This window comes from Schistocerca cancellata, chromosome 2 (assembly GCF_023864275.1).
Source record: "Schistocerca cancellata isolate TAMUIC-IGC-003103 chromosome 2, iqSchCanc2.1, whole genome shotgun sequence".
NCBI classification, from domain to species: domain Eukaryota; kingdom Metazoa; phylum Arthropoda; class Insecta; order Orthoptera; family Acrididae; genus Schistocerca; species Schistocerca cancellata.
The window spans coordinates 973,892,225-973,907,020 of NC_064627.1; the positions used below are offsets into that span (position 1 = coordinate 973,892,225).

A 14,796-nucleotide genomic window follows, 5' to 3' on the forward strand; every position below is an offset into this window, starting at 1 on the left:
CCACAGTCTTTGTCATAAGGATAGAAACATGCACCATTCATTCACACAAGCAAGCACACTTGACTGCCAACTCCAGCAGGTCAGGCCAAAATGCAACTATCACTATAGATACTTCGATAATGAATAGCTCAGTAGGCTATACAGTTGAATAGGAATGAACAACTCTAAAAAGGGCAGTCACAGAAGTTGGAAAGGAAAACATAGATACAAGGAAGGTAACTGCAAAGAAACCATATGTAACAGAATAAATACTTCAGTTGACCGATGAAAGGAGGAAGTACAAGAATTTTCAGGGAAATTCAGGAATGCAGAAATACAAATTGCTTGGGAATGAAATAATAAGTGCAGGGGAAGCTAAGGCAAAATGGCTGCACGAGGAATGTGAAGATACTGAAAAAGAAGTGAGTGTTGAAAGGACTGAATCAGCATACAGAAAAGTCAAAACAACCTTCGGTGAAATTAAAAACAAGAATGGCAACATTTACAGTCCAATGGGAATTCCAGTGTTAAATGCAGAGGAGAGATCAGATAGGTGAAAAGAGTACATTGAAGGACTCTATGAGAGTCAGAACGTGTCTGATGTGATAAAAGAAGAAAAGGGAGTCAGTAGTGAAGAGATAGGGGGTCCAGTATTTGAATCACAATTTAAAAGAGCTTTGGAAGATCTAAGATAAAAAAAAGGCAGAAGCAATAGATAACATCCCATCAGAATTCTAAAACCATTAGGGTACCTGGCAATAAAAGATTATTCATGCTGATGTGTAGAATGTATGAGTGTGGCGATTTACCATCTGACTTTTGGAAAAAACTGTAAAGCCTACAAGTGCAAGAATTACTGCACAGTCATCTTGGCAGCTCTTGCATCCAAGTAGCTGACAAGAATAATATAAGAAGAATGGAGAAGAAAACTGAGAATGTGTTAGATAACAATCAGTTTAGCCTTAGGAAAGGTAAAGGTCGCAGAGAGGCAATTCTGACATTGGGTTTGATAATGGAAGCAAGACTAAAGAAGAAAAATCAAGATATGTTCATAGGATTTGTCGACCTGGAAAAAGCATTTGACAGTGCCAAATGGTGCAAGACGTTCGAAATACTGATGAAAAGAGGGATTGGCTACATGAAGACATGGGTAATACATAACATATACAAGAGCCAAGAGGGAATAATAAGAGTGGAAGACTAAGAATGAGGTCTCATATTAAAAAGGACATAAGACAGTGACAGTCTCTTGCCCTAACATTCAATCTACACAGCAAAGAAGCAATGATGGAAGTAAAAGAAAGGTTCAAAGTGGAATTAAAATTGAAAGTGAAAGGATACCAATTTTAAGATTCGCTGATCACATTGCACCCCTGAGTGAAAATGAAGAATTACAGGATCTGCCGAATGGAATACTCAGTAGACTTATTGAGTATAGAATATGGGTTGACAGTAAATTGAAGAAAGATGAAAATAATGAGAAGTAACAGAAATGAAAACAGTGAGAAACTCAGTGTCAGGATAGATGGTCATGAAGTAGATGAAGTTAAGGAATTCTGCTATGTATGCAGCAAAATGACGCATGATGGATGAAGTAAGGAGGACACCAAAAGCAGACTAGCAGTGCCAGAAAGGGAATTCCTAGCCAAGAGAGGCTTACTATTATCAAACATAGACTTAATTTGAGGAAGAAATTTCTGAGAATGTATGTTTGCAGCGCAACCTTGTACAGTAGTGAAACACTGACTGCGGGAAAACTATAACAGAAGAGGATTGAAGCATTTGAGATGTGGTGTTACAGACAAACGTTGAAAACTAGGTAAAGAATGAGGAAGCTCTGCGCAGAATCGGACAGGATGGAGAGGAAAGGAATATGTGGAAAACACTGACAAGAAGAATGGATAGGATGATAGGACATCTGTTAAGACATCAGGGAATAACTTTCATGGCACTAGAGGGAGCGATAGAGGGTAAGTACTGTAGAAGAAGACAAATATTGGAATACATCCAGCAAATAATTGAGGATGTAGGTTGCAAGTGCTACTCTGAGATGAAGAGGTTGGTGCAGGAGAGGAATTCGCGGTGAGCCGCATCAAACCAGTCAGAAGATTGATGACTCAGGAAAATGGGGAAAGGGGGGGATGGAGGGAGATGGACTAGCATGTTGTGGAGGTTGGGTGGACGACGACAAGATGGAGTGGGAAGGATCTGGGGTAGGATGTCCCTAATTTCAGGGCATGATGATAGGTAATCAAAGCCCTGGCAAGGATGTGGTTCAGTTGTACCAGTACAGGGTGGGTACCAGTACAGGGTGGTACTGGGTGACGAAGGGGACACTCTTTTGTGGCTGGTTCTTGGGTGTAGTGAGATGTTTGAGGCTGTGGGAAATGGCACGGGAGATCCGTTTGTGGACTAGGTCTTGGATAGTGTCTTGTGAGACACTCATCATACTGGGCAAGGAAATTCTTGTCATTGCAGATATGCCATCTGTGGGTGGCCACGCTGTATGGGACGGATTTTTTTGGTGTGAAAGGTATGAGAGCTGTTGAAATGCAGGTACTGTTGGTGGGTTTAATGTGGATAAAGGTGCAGAGAGAGCCATCAGAGAAGAAGAGGTCAACTCCTAGGAAGGTTGCACGCTGGGTTGAGGACGACCAGGTGAAGTGGATGGGACAGAGGATATTGAGGGTGTGAAGGAATCAAGATAAGGCTGTCTTGGTCCTGAGTCCATGTCATGAAGATTTAATTAGTGAACCTGAACCAGAGTAAGGGCTTGGCATTCTGGGAAGCTAGGAAGATTTCCTCTAGATGACCTGTGAACAGGTTGGCATAGGAGGGTGTCATGTGGGTGCCCATGGCTTTGCCACAGATTTGGTAATGTTCATAGTGGTAAGACCATGGGTGTGTGGGACGTGGGGTATAGGGAGGTGGCATCAACATTGACCAGTAGGGATCCAGGAAGTAAAGTTGTGGGGAGTCGGTGAAGGAAGTGGTTGGGTCGAAGGCTAAATTATGGGCATTTGGTTGGAGGTGTTGGTCACTGAGGGCTGAAATTCTTTCCATGGGGATACAATAACCAGGCATAATGGGATATCCAGGATTGTTGCGATTGTGGATTTTGGGGAGCATTTAGGTGGGTGTGCAGGATGTCATAGGGTTGAGGAAGGAAATGGATTCAGGGGAGAGGTTCTGGGAAGGATCTAAAGGTTTCCCTGCACATTCTGCCAGACAGTGCTCCTCCCTTTCCCCACCCGTACACTGCTATCCCTTCCCCTTTGCCACTCCCTCCAGACTGCTGCTTCCATCCCACATGATAGTTACATTCTGGCCTATGCTGCTGGAGGTGGTTGTCAGGTGTGGATGAGATGTGCTTGCTTGTGTGAATGAATGGTGTGTGTTTCCACTTCACATGGTCCTCCTCAACCCAGTGTACCACTTTCCGGGTTGTTGACATCATCCTCTCTCATGGCTCCATCCAAACATCTGTCCTAATTAAACCCACCAACCACCACCAGTACCTGCATTTCCATGGCTTTCTTCTCCTTCACACCAAAAAATCCCTCCCATATTGCCTGGCAACCGGGAATGTAGAGGGAGATCAAGAGATGAATACACTAAACAGATTCAAAAGGATGTAGGTTGCAGTAGGTACTGGGAGATGAAGAAACTTGCACAGGATAGAGTAGCATGGAGAGCTGCATCAGAGCAGTCTCTGGACTAAAGACAACAACAACAACAACATTTTCTAACACTCCTTAACTTCAGGGCCTCCAATCACATTTGTTTCAGATACTATTGTATGTATTCACTAAGCGAAGAAATGTCAATGCCAGATCTTTTCCATACCCAGTGCATTTCCATCAACTGTCTTCATACTGAAGATTAGGTGCAATGTTGATCTACCTCATCGCAAGCCATACTGCTCCTCTTCTAATTGACCTTCTTCCCTCAATCTTGTATATGAGTGTGATCCACTGATAATTTTATTACGTACTTTTCCGTTTCCTTTATTGTACACTGGAATTATCGGACCCTTTCCCATTCTTAATGCAACATTTCTGAATTCATATGCATCTTAGCAATCTGTGTAACCATTGTAGTCCAGTAGGTCAGCTACCTTTATCATCTTCACAGTATTTCATCTGTCCCAGTTGCCTTTCCTGTTTTCATTTTCTAACTGCTAGTTCCACTTCTGACATTGTAATGTCCTTCCCTTCTTCTGGGTCCAGGTTCCCCTGCCACACTTCTATTCCCTTCTCATTGCTATTTTTCACATTTAGTGGGTTTTCAAATTCCGTACAGCTTTGTTTTCCAATTTGTGTGTAATCCTCTCAAATTCCCTATTTTCTTACATTTCCTTTTGCTTTTCTACTATTTCCTGTTACTTTCTTTCTTTTTGTTTCTGTTCATTCTTGCCATACTTTCTTCTTCTAATAGTATGCTTCCAGGTGTTCTACCAAATGGTGGTTTTTTATTGTGCGGAAAATGGAAACAGCAACTCAGCAGAACACTCAGAAGCACACTATTAATCATTTGCACTGAGGAAACCTGAGAGAACACTTCCTTCTTTTCTTTTACTGCTTTATTCACCTGGTCATTTCTCCATGGTGTCTCCTTATTCATTGGCCTTCTAGACATTCTGCCATAGGTGTTCTCTGCATAGCTTACAAATGCCTCTTCGAACTTACCCCATTCCTCTTCCACACTTCCATGTTCAGTGTGCGGGATTGTAAGCTTAAGTAACTCCCTGAACTTTTCTTGTACCTTCCTATCTTTAAATCTCCACATCTTTATTTTCTTCTTCCTTTCTGCCTTTATTGTTTCTATTTTACCCATCCTCATCATTCCTGCCAGTACTCGATGGTCTCCATCAAAAGCTGTTTCTGGGAGCACAGTTACATCCATTAACTATTTACTATTTTGCTTTTCCACCAGAAAGTAGTCAATGACCATCTCCATCCTTTTGTATGTCCATCCTTGTGATTGAAGATTTGAGGGACTTTGGCCATTCACTTATGTAATAAAATGGAACTCCTACAGCTGTCCTTTCAATCTTATTTAATATATGGCTACCAGTTTTGGTGATTCAATACACCATATTCAGCTCTTAACGGATGCTGAGGGGGTTGACTCCAATTCTATATACAATTCCATCAGTGGCCAACATCTGCGAATTGGTTTCCATAGACTGTAACAGCGATGTTGTGTCTCCAACCATCAACTACCAACACAACATCATTATTGTAGTCCATGGAAACCATTTGATAGATGTTGGCTACTGATGGAATTGTGTATATGATTGGAATTAACCCCTCAGCATCAGTTAAGGGCTGAAGACGGTGTGTTGAATCACCGAAACTGGTAGCCATATAATAAATAACATCAAAAGGATGGCTGTAGGTGTTTCATTTCATTACGTCTCAAACCTTCTCTCTCTCCAACCATATCTTGTAATTTTTTGACCATTTTTCTTCCTGATCCATGTGTCACCCACAGTCAGATCATTTCTTTGGCAAAAATCACCCAATTTCTCTCCTTCCTAATTCCCTTCCTCCCATATCTGTCTGGACCAATTACCACTTCCTTAGTCTTTCATTTCCCACCTGTGCATTTAAGTCACTCATCACTATCACATCTACATCCTTAATTTCATTCTCTCTATTTCTCTTGCAATTACTCAATGTTCTCCTCTTTATTTCCTGTCTGTGATGCGTATACTTTGATGAAATCCTTTGCTCCTTTGCTGGTCCTGAGCAGAATCGTCATCATCCTGTCACTTGTGTATTCTTGTGCTTCCACATATTCTTTGGAGCTGGTTTTGCTATTATCCATATATATAGGCTATTATTACAATGAAGTTGCCATTCCCAAAGGCATTTTAGAGCTACTGCCAGAATGGGTTTAGACTGCTTCCAATATGACCAATATGACTGCTTGAAGTACAGATGCTATATGTGATAGGATACAAAAACAGTTCTTACACTTTCGAACCCTGTGGCCACCTTCACCTGTAACCGTTATTGGGTGCTTCTTTCTGGTGCCAGAGGGACCCAGGTTTTCTAACAACATTGTCATTCTCTCCCCCCCCCCCCCCCTCCTCCTTCCCCACCACTTGCAAGGTGGGACTGACAGTGGCAGAGTTAAAATTATTCTACATGACATCAATCAAAGTCAGAATATAAATAAACCATCTTTCTGACACTTTCATCATCAAAATTGGCAGTGTCACTTGGAGCAAATGTTGCTGAACTGACTCATTTGAGAAGATCTATTAAATGTAACTTCCAATTCACATTCCAGGCAGTGTGCACACCTAGGAATTTTGAACATTCATTTTTTTATCATTTCCTGTCACTATTGTTATTAATAGCAGTATATCCTGTTTTATATAGAAGTAAATGAACTGTGTTGTGTTTTTTTTCTAACTTGAGTGATAAGCCTTTTATCATAATCTAATCAATATTTCCGTGAATATTGTTCCATCTGTTGTCCATTAACAGACTCTATCTCAGGGTCTCATTAGTAGACTGTATCTCAAGCATGAACATAAGCTCAGACTGGGGAAAGATGGCCTGTGGAGTGCCAGAGGGACCAGTGCTAGGGCCACTCCTGTATCTGACTAACATAAATAATCCTCCCATCACTTTTCAGGGCAGTTCAAAAACTTTAATGTTTGCTGCTGACACGGACATACTGATCGAGAGTCCTGACTCAAACCTTGCAGACACTGCTGAACAGTAGTAAAAGTGATTCACAGTTAACTTTTGGCCTTCATATCAGAAAGACTCATATCATGCAATTTCAAACACCAGAAGTAGTCACTAAAGGTAAATGTGTAAAATTGCTTTAGGTCCAGCTGAGTAAAAGGTTAAAATAAAGTCAACAAATGGATAAACTAATCAGGGAACTCAGTTCAGTGTGTTACATCCTGAGAAGCATTTCTCATTGTACTGACCTAAAGACAAGAATGTTTGCTTATTTTTTATATTTTTACTCCTTCTCGTTTTGTGGAAATAGCTTCTGTAGCCGTGCACTGGAAGTAAATAAAGTGTCTAGCAGAAGCACCCTGTAAGAATATTGTGTAAATCAGATAATCTTACATCTTGCAGAGGCCTTTTTAAGGGACCTGGACTTACACTCGCTTGTCATACATGTACTCCTTTGTGGTTTTTGTTGCTGTTAATAAAAATCAGTTTCAACTGAACTATGATATACCCAATCATGAAGCAAAGTACAAAAACAATTTTCGTGTAGTCTTTGCCTCCTTTTCAGATTTCAGAATGGAGTTATGTACTCTGGTGGTAAGATCTACAATAATCACCCATGTAACATAAAGCAAGAAATTTGGAATCTCTGTCAACTCAAAAGAAAATTAGGAACATACCTTATTAGCTACTCTGTCTACAAATTATCTGTGGGAGCCTGGCGTATGGCTCAGGATCGCCTTCATCACTGCGGATGCTGGACCCAAAACACCATTGTGAGGTCTGACTTGTGAGAGGTGCCTTTCAAGCTGGCCCTGTGAACAGCCTACTCACTGAGGCTGGTGTCCCATCACTACAGATCAGGTGCCAACAGCTGTTACTCAACTAAGCAATACACATTTGCTGCTTCTCTGAGCATCCAAACTACTGTGTCCTTTTTCCTAGTACGGAGATCTACCTCCCACAACAGAGGCCGAGGTCTGGAGTCACCGTCGCAGTTCGCTCACAGAGTCCCTGCTCTGAACTCCATCTTTCACCACTGTTGCCTCTTGTCAGGGAAAAATTACATCTGCCCCCCACGGGCCTCTCCTTTGGGCTGAAAGACTCTGTACACCCTATAGTTTTTCGCTGCCTGTCCTGGGATGTCCTTTCTAGATGTAGAATTTGTATGTGCCGACGACTCTGTGGTTGACAGATGAACCAGTTTTGCCTGTGTGAATGCGAGGTGCAGCAAACTACGCTCCCTGCCTAACGGTTGCAGTATATTCACTGCAAAATTAGTGGCCATTGCTCGAGCCCTCAATGCAGTATATTGCTGCAAAATTGGTGGTCATTGCTCGAGCCGTCAGTCATCTTGATTCTAGCACTGGCAAGTTGTTATTAATCAGCAGCGTCTCCTCGAGTAGTCTTCAGGTTGTTGACCAGTGCTTCCCTCGACACCCACTGGTCGTGACTATCTGGGGTCTCCTGTTTGACCTCCACCACACTGAATGGTCAGTATTCTTTATATTAATGTTGGGGTCCCAGGGAACAAACGTGCTGTCTGGTTGGCCAAGTTGGTTACCAGCATGCCAACTTTGGAGATAGGGGTTCCAGGACCGGATCCACGGTCAACTCTGCACTAACAGTTTTCGAGGCTTGGTATGCGCATTGGTATTCCGTGGTTTCTCAGAGTAAATTTGGAAACGTAAAGAAGACCACAAGCGTGTGGCAGTCTGCGTTTCGTGCTCCCCACAGGGAATCTACTATCCTGTGTCAGCTTTGCATTGACCACACTCGGCAGACCTACGGCCGCATCCTCCGATGTGAAGATCCACCCTACTGTTGGCGCGGTGTCCATCTCTTGGAGGCCCACATTCTATTGGAGTGCCATAATTTGGCCATCTTACAGTGAAACTGTAAACTTGCCGACACGCTACTTCTGGTTCTAGCGGACGACACCGTAGTGGCTGATTTGGTTTTGCATTTTACCCTAGAAAGTGGTCTTCATTCCTGTCTGCGACATAGGTCACATTAGCCTCATTTCCCGTGTGAGTGAGTGGAGGTATGTCTCAATCACCTGCTCCAACCCGAGGAGCCCACGGCTGCCCTTGCTCGGTGGTGTGGCCTGTCTGTGCCATTCCCACCTTGTTAATTCTTCATATTCTTTTACATCTGTTGTCGGTTGACAGATTCATTGTCACAGTTCTCTTTCTTGAGATTTTATCGTGGCCATGTAGCTAGTTTTCTTGTGGTAATGGAACTTAGGGAAGCACTGGTCAGATACATATGGTTGTCTGGTCACATAATGTGTACCAGGGACCTCCAGCTGCTTTCTGACATGGCAACTCTCCTATCTTCATCCTTGTAGCCTCTCTCACTTACACTTGCTTCTGTCTGCTGGTTTTTTTGTCTCTTGGATACAATTGAGTACACCAGGATTTTTCATGTTTGTCCTTCCTCTCTGGGGCTATTCCTGACTTGACGTTATAGTTTGGTCTCTTTAACCCCGTCAGTCCGTCTATCCATCCAACTCATATTTTCACCAATGTTCAACCATTCTAAAGTACATTACTTTTTTCCAAAATAATTGGGAAGGAAGTTAGTCATAAAGTGGGTCAATAGTTTTAACATCTGTCCTAATTCCATTAGGAAAATGATAAAGAGTGCTGCTCATCGCTAAGATGACTCGATGAGTTGCAGCAGACAGGCACCAAGGAAAGTCTATTACACTTTTAGCTTTTGGCCAAAGCCTTCTAAACTCAAGTGCGCGCGCTCACACACACACACACACACACACACACACACACACACACACACACACACACACACACACACTGATGCAAGTAAGCACTCCTCGCACACTGCGACCGCAGTCTCTGGCAGCTCTGACTGGAATGCCAGAGCTAGTGCTCATGTGTGCTTAATGTTTGCTTGTTGTGTGAATGTGTGTGTGTTTGTGTTTTCTTTTCCTCAGAAGGCTTTGGCAAACGGTAATAGTTATTTTGTTCTGCCCGTCTGCAACCCATGAGTCATCTTTATGTTGAGCAGCATTCTATCCTTTTCGTAATATTGTTGATATTCCAAGCTGTACTTTCCAGGGTTTGATTTTTTCCTAATTCCTGTATTAAAGGTAAGTCTAACAATGGCATACTTAGGTCTCACAGAAAGATACTATATGAAACTTACATATGTTTCTAGTATAGTACCTATCTCAGGAGAACAAGTTTTAATATTTTGCATGCAATGTTATCAGTACTATAAGAATTTTAGCTTTAAGACAATTATTTTCCTGATTTTCATGAAAAGTAGAGTAACAGCCAGTTGATTGAATTTGTATGGCACTGATTTTTGCATAGACTGCAAACTTTTTTTTATTTTTATTTTTTTAAACCTGAATGTACCAAGTCTCTGTCATGTTTAGGAAGTTATTGTTAAAGAGATCTGCTACATATTTGTAGTCACAGACTAATTACTGGATCATTGTCTTCCTTGGTAGACATCCCAATTTCATTTATAACTTCAATCTACCATTAGTTTCATTTTGTTTTCAGTCTAATTAATTTCTTACATAGCATGTGCACCTTTCTGATTTATTAAAAAGTCTTCTCAAGAAAGGACCGTGGTTTCTATACAATGAAAGCAATTACACATCAGTGCTTATTCTGGACATATTGTATAGTCCTTTCTTCTTGCTTTGTGGTGCTTCAATGCTTTTATTATCCAACAGTCATTATATTCTGTTTCTTTGAGTCATCATGTTGTCTGTTATGTATAGTTGGCCAGTGATGTCCAAAAACCCATTACAGACTAGATGAACATTAAGTTTGTTAGCTATGTTCTTAAGTACAAAAATGTTGTCTATTACAGTACCACTGCCCTGCCCAATTTTTGTTGGTAAGTGTACAGTTAATATTAGATTGTTATTGTTAAGTAATATTTATGTATCATGCTTTTATCAAATTTGTTCAAAACAATTAATATTGAAATTACCACAAATTTTTGTTTGTCTCATTTTGTCTGACGGGTGCCACTTTTTTCTAATAACTTTTGAAATTTTCCCAGTGGGGATTTTTGTAGTATCTGATGTTAGGCAATTGTTTCTGTAAGAGAAAAATGCTAATTTATAACTCTCGGTATTTAGTATTTCTATTTCTGTACTTAAATATTGCTCAGACAGACACAATGTGTTAACTAGTTTTCCATTTTCATTTGTTTTTCAAGCCTTGCGCAAAGGCAAGCCAGTAGAAGCACGTGAGTAAGGGAAAGGAGATGCTGCGTATAGGAAACTTAAAAAGAGATCTTTGGAGTAAAGAAAAGCAGCTGTATGAATATCAAAAGCTTAGATGCATAGCCAGTACTGGCAAGAAAATAGTCAACAAACGTGACATCATATTTTAAGGAGAAAAAAGCACACTTGCAAGATATCATCTGCAGAAGTTGATCCCGCATGAAAATTTGGGCTAATATTCTGAGAATATGCAGTTAAAACATGAAAATACAGCTTTTAATCTTTTGTGCTCATCTGTTGTTTGTCACTCACTCCACCCCACTATAGCTGCTAAGTTCTCAAACGCATAATACTGTAAAGAGAAATAACAAACAGAGCCCTCCTATTCATGGGATGTTGAAGGTGAGGGAAGAGGAGGTAGGGCATAGATACATCTGCCTAACATGTTTTGAAATCATGCTTGACAACACACAATTCTATGCAAGAAATGCACAGATATGTTCAGTATTATTTCAAAAATCTTCTTATATTGCCGTTCTGAAGCTAGCCATTCTGCAGCAATATACCTGTCTCAAAATTAAAATGAATAAACGTAAGAAACTGAAGAATTATAATGAAATGAAGTGACTTCACTTTGACAGTGCCAGCTTTAAAAGCCAAAGAAAATAAATAGCACTTCTTTAATGATACGCTAATTCTTTTCATTCATTTACACTACATTTATGGATCACAACGTAAAAAATGTTCAAAGAACAAAGAAAAGAGATCTCTAGCATCAGCTACTGATTAGAAACTCCGTACTTTGACACAGAGAGCAAAGCATGTTACCATTGTCAAAACAGTAATTCACAAACCTCTTACTCACTCCATTATGTAGCACTACAAATTCTGGCATTAAGTTCCTGTTGTGGGGCATAGCGAGTGAAAAGCAACTGGTGTGTGAGAAGGTTTAAAAGCTATACTTCCAGGTGATAACTGCGTGCTATCAGAATTGTGGCCCAAATTTTTGTGCAGGATCAATTGCTGGGACATATATCTTGCAGTTGTCTCTTTTACTCCTTAAAATATGAGATCAAGATAGTAATCTTTCCTTATAAGGAAAGAAGGGAAAGCTGAAAGATGGAAGGAAAATATAGAAGTGAAATAAACTGAAGAGAAATAAACTGGAAGGTAGTATTATAGAAAGGGAAGATGAGATGGGGTTTGATACTGTGAGAAGAATTTTACAAGTATAGAAAGGCCTAAGTGGAAATAAAGCTGCTGGTGTTGACAACATTCCCTTAGGATTATTGAGAATCTTGGGAGGCACAGCCATGACAAAACCATTTCACATTTAGAGAATGTTGACTGGAATACACTCCTTAAAATCCTGAAGGTAGCAGGGATACACATCTCCCTACGTGTCATCTTGTCTCATTACACCCTTGACATTCTTGTATGGGAACAGGAAACTGATGTCACAGTTGCCAGAATTGTATCATTACATCTTCTCATATTTTTGGGTCACAGTCATATCATTACAATTGCAATCCCTAGCTATGTGAATGCAGTTATGTTTGGCCATAAGCAGATTTCTCAAAAGCTATAGAGTAGCTTGGCCTTATAAACTGATCATTCATTATAGACTGCTCACCACACTTTCCATAAAACCAGTAAAGATATGTCAAGTTCATTATTGTTTTTGCTGTTGCTGTTTCTAATAGTATTATTGTGTTTAAAAAAATGTCACTGCCGTATTTGAAGATTTTACTTGATAAAAACTTCATTTTTTTCAGTGCTGGAACGAGTGAACGAGGTGAGGACTCTGAAGTCGGACTTACAGAACAGGTTACTTCCTTAGTACAGTCAGGTAACTCGTTGTTGTCAGTTGAGCTTTGGTCATGGGGCAACCCTAACCATGGTCAACTGGGCACAGGAGATACATTTAAGAAAAACCGTCCGGTTTTAGTTTCAAAACTGTCTGGAACTGGAATTCAAAAAGTGGTATGTGGCCGTTTTCATGCTGTGGCTTTGACTTTGGATGGACGTGTTTTTGCCTGGGGCAAGAACAATGCGTATCAAGTAACACTTGAGTCTTCTTCAGATCAAAGTTCTCCACAGCAAATTATCTTACTCCCAAATTCAGCAAGAGTGAAAGATATAGCAGCTGGAGACCATCATACACTTATGTTGACAAATGATGGTGACGTTTATTACATGGGAAAACAAAAATTTGGGTAAGTAATGGTTTTAGTCATTATTCTGTGCTTCTTTCTCTTGAAATACACGTTGTGTGACACACATTTCTTTATACCTGGTTTTCAGGACAGAACCGGTTGGACACCTAAAGAAACTCAGTAGTGGAAATAGTGAATCGCAGCTATACAAGAGAATATTTTGTTCAAGATATATATATGGTTATAGTACTTCCTTAAGGACAGTCTTCCCTGCCGTCCAAGATTTGATTGCAGAACAGTCATTTCTAGAAGAAATGTTACTAGTTTATAGCTGCCTCGTGAAACCTTTGCAGAAAAGGATGTCAGTTGATCAAGACACAGTTATTTATGAACAACTGTGTGTGTGTTACAATGACATAATATCTGTTACATGTCTTAATGTACACACATTTACTGAGTACATTGAAAGTGATGGTGAAACAAGTAATATTGTTGTAGTTAATAATGTTGAAGAGTGCATTAGGATATACAGAAACTATCTTAATGCTGTATGTGATATAATATCGATAAGTGGGTTTTCTCACATATCACGTGTTGTTGACAATCCATCTAGACTTTCCACTTTTTATTCAGAAAAGATGAAATCACGTAATTTGAAGAGATCACAAGAGTCTGTAGTGTCATTTGCTTTTTTAAATCCCCTGACTAGGCTTAACATTTATAAATGCATGGTCCAATCTTTGCTCAGATGCAACAACCTCTCTGATCATTCAGCTCCTAGTAAACAAAAAAATTACAAAAACCTTCAAGATGCTTTGATTAAATGGGATCAGCTGTGGGAAGAACAAGAGAGACGGAGGAGAGAAGCTGATACTACCCGCCGTTTCTGGGAAAGTGCAGGACGGCTAATTGAACTTCTACGCACGCCAGAGAGACGTCTAATACGAGAGTCACGCTCTCATCCTATAATGGTTCACAATTCAGGCAGATTTTCATCACATTGGATTATTTTACTAAGTGATGTGTTAGTCCATGTAAGTGGAAGCTCACAATCAATCCATCCATTAGCAACCCTCTGGGTTGAACCTCTGCAGGATACTGATTCATTGTTGGTGAGTGTCTTCATTTGTTTGTTTGTTTGTTTTTTTTTTTCTCAAAAAATTGAGATAACTGTTCCTAACTATGAATTTTAGTACAGTATAGCATATTTTTGGTTCTTGTATTTTGATGACCCTATTGCAAGCTGTCATAAGTGTGAATATACGAGGGTATTTCAGAAAGTAAAGATACACCGTACGCCAGAGGAACAGAAGAGTTTTGGCGAGCAAGTTGGCAACACTGGTGTTAACCTTGAACCGTTAGCTTTCTCCTCGCAGTCGTTTGGCAGTTGAACGTTGCTTCTGGTTGGAGTAGGTTGTGTTTAAAATGGCTGCGCCGATTCAGAATCCCACCAAATGCGAAGTGCGCTCCGTCATACGTTTTCTTCATGCAAAAGGTCAGCAACCAGCGGATATTCACATAGAAATTGTTTCTGTTTATGGGAACATTATGAATCGACAAAACGTAACGAAATGGTGTCGTCATTTCTCTGAAGGTAGGACCGATGTTTATGACGAACAAAGAACAGGTTGGGCATCTGTGATCTTTGATGCCCTTCTTCGGAGAACGGAAGAAGCAGTTCGTGCGAATAGACGTCTCACATTGAAAGAATTGCATCAGATCATACCGGATGTGTCAATGACAACTC

General features: G+C 40.4%; 1 protein-coding gene across 1 annotated transcript in view; it reads left to right on the forward strand.

Moving 5' to 3' along the window:
- The window catches only part of LOC126162943 (alsin), a 206,215-nt gene that overhangs the window by 29,785 nt on the left and 161,634 nt on the right, over nt 1-14,796 (forward strand). The window contains exons 2-3 of the mRNA XM_049919775.1: nt 12,669-13,109; nt 13,198-14,161. Coding sequence (XP_049775732.1) covers nt 12,669-13,109; nt 13,198-14,161 — 1,405 coding nt within the window. The remainder of the gene's footprint in view (nt 1-12,668; nt 13,110-13,197; nt 14,162-14,796) is intronic.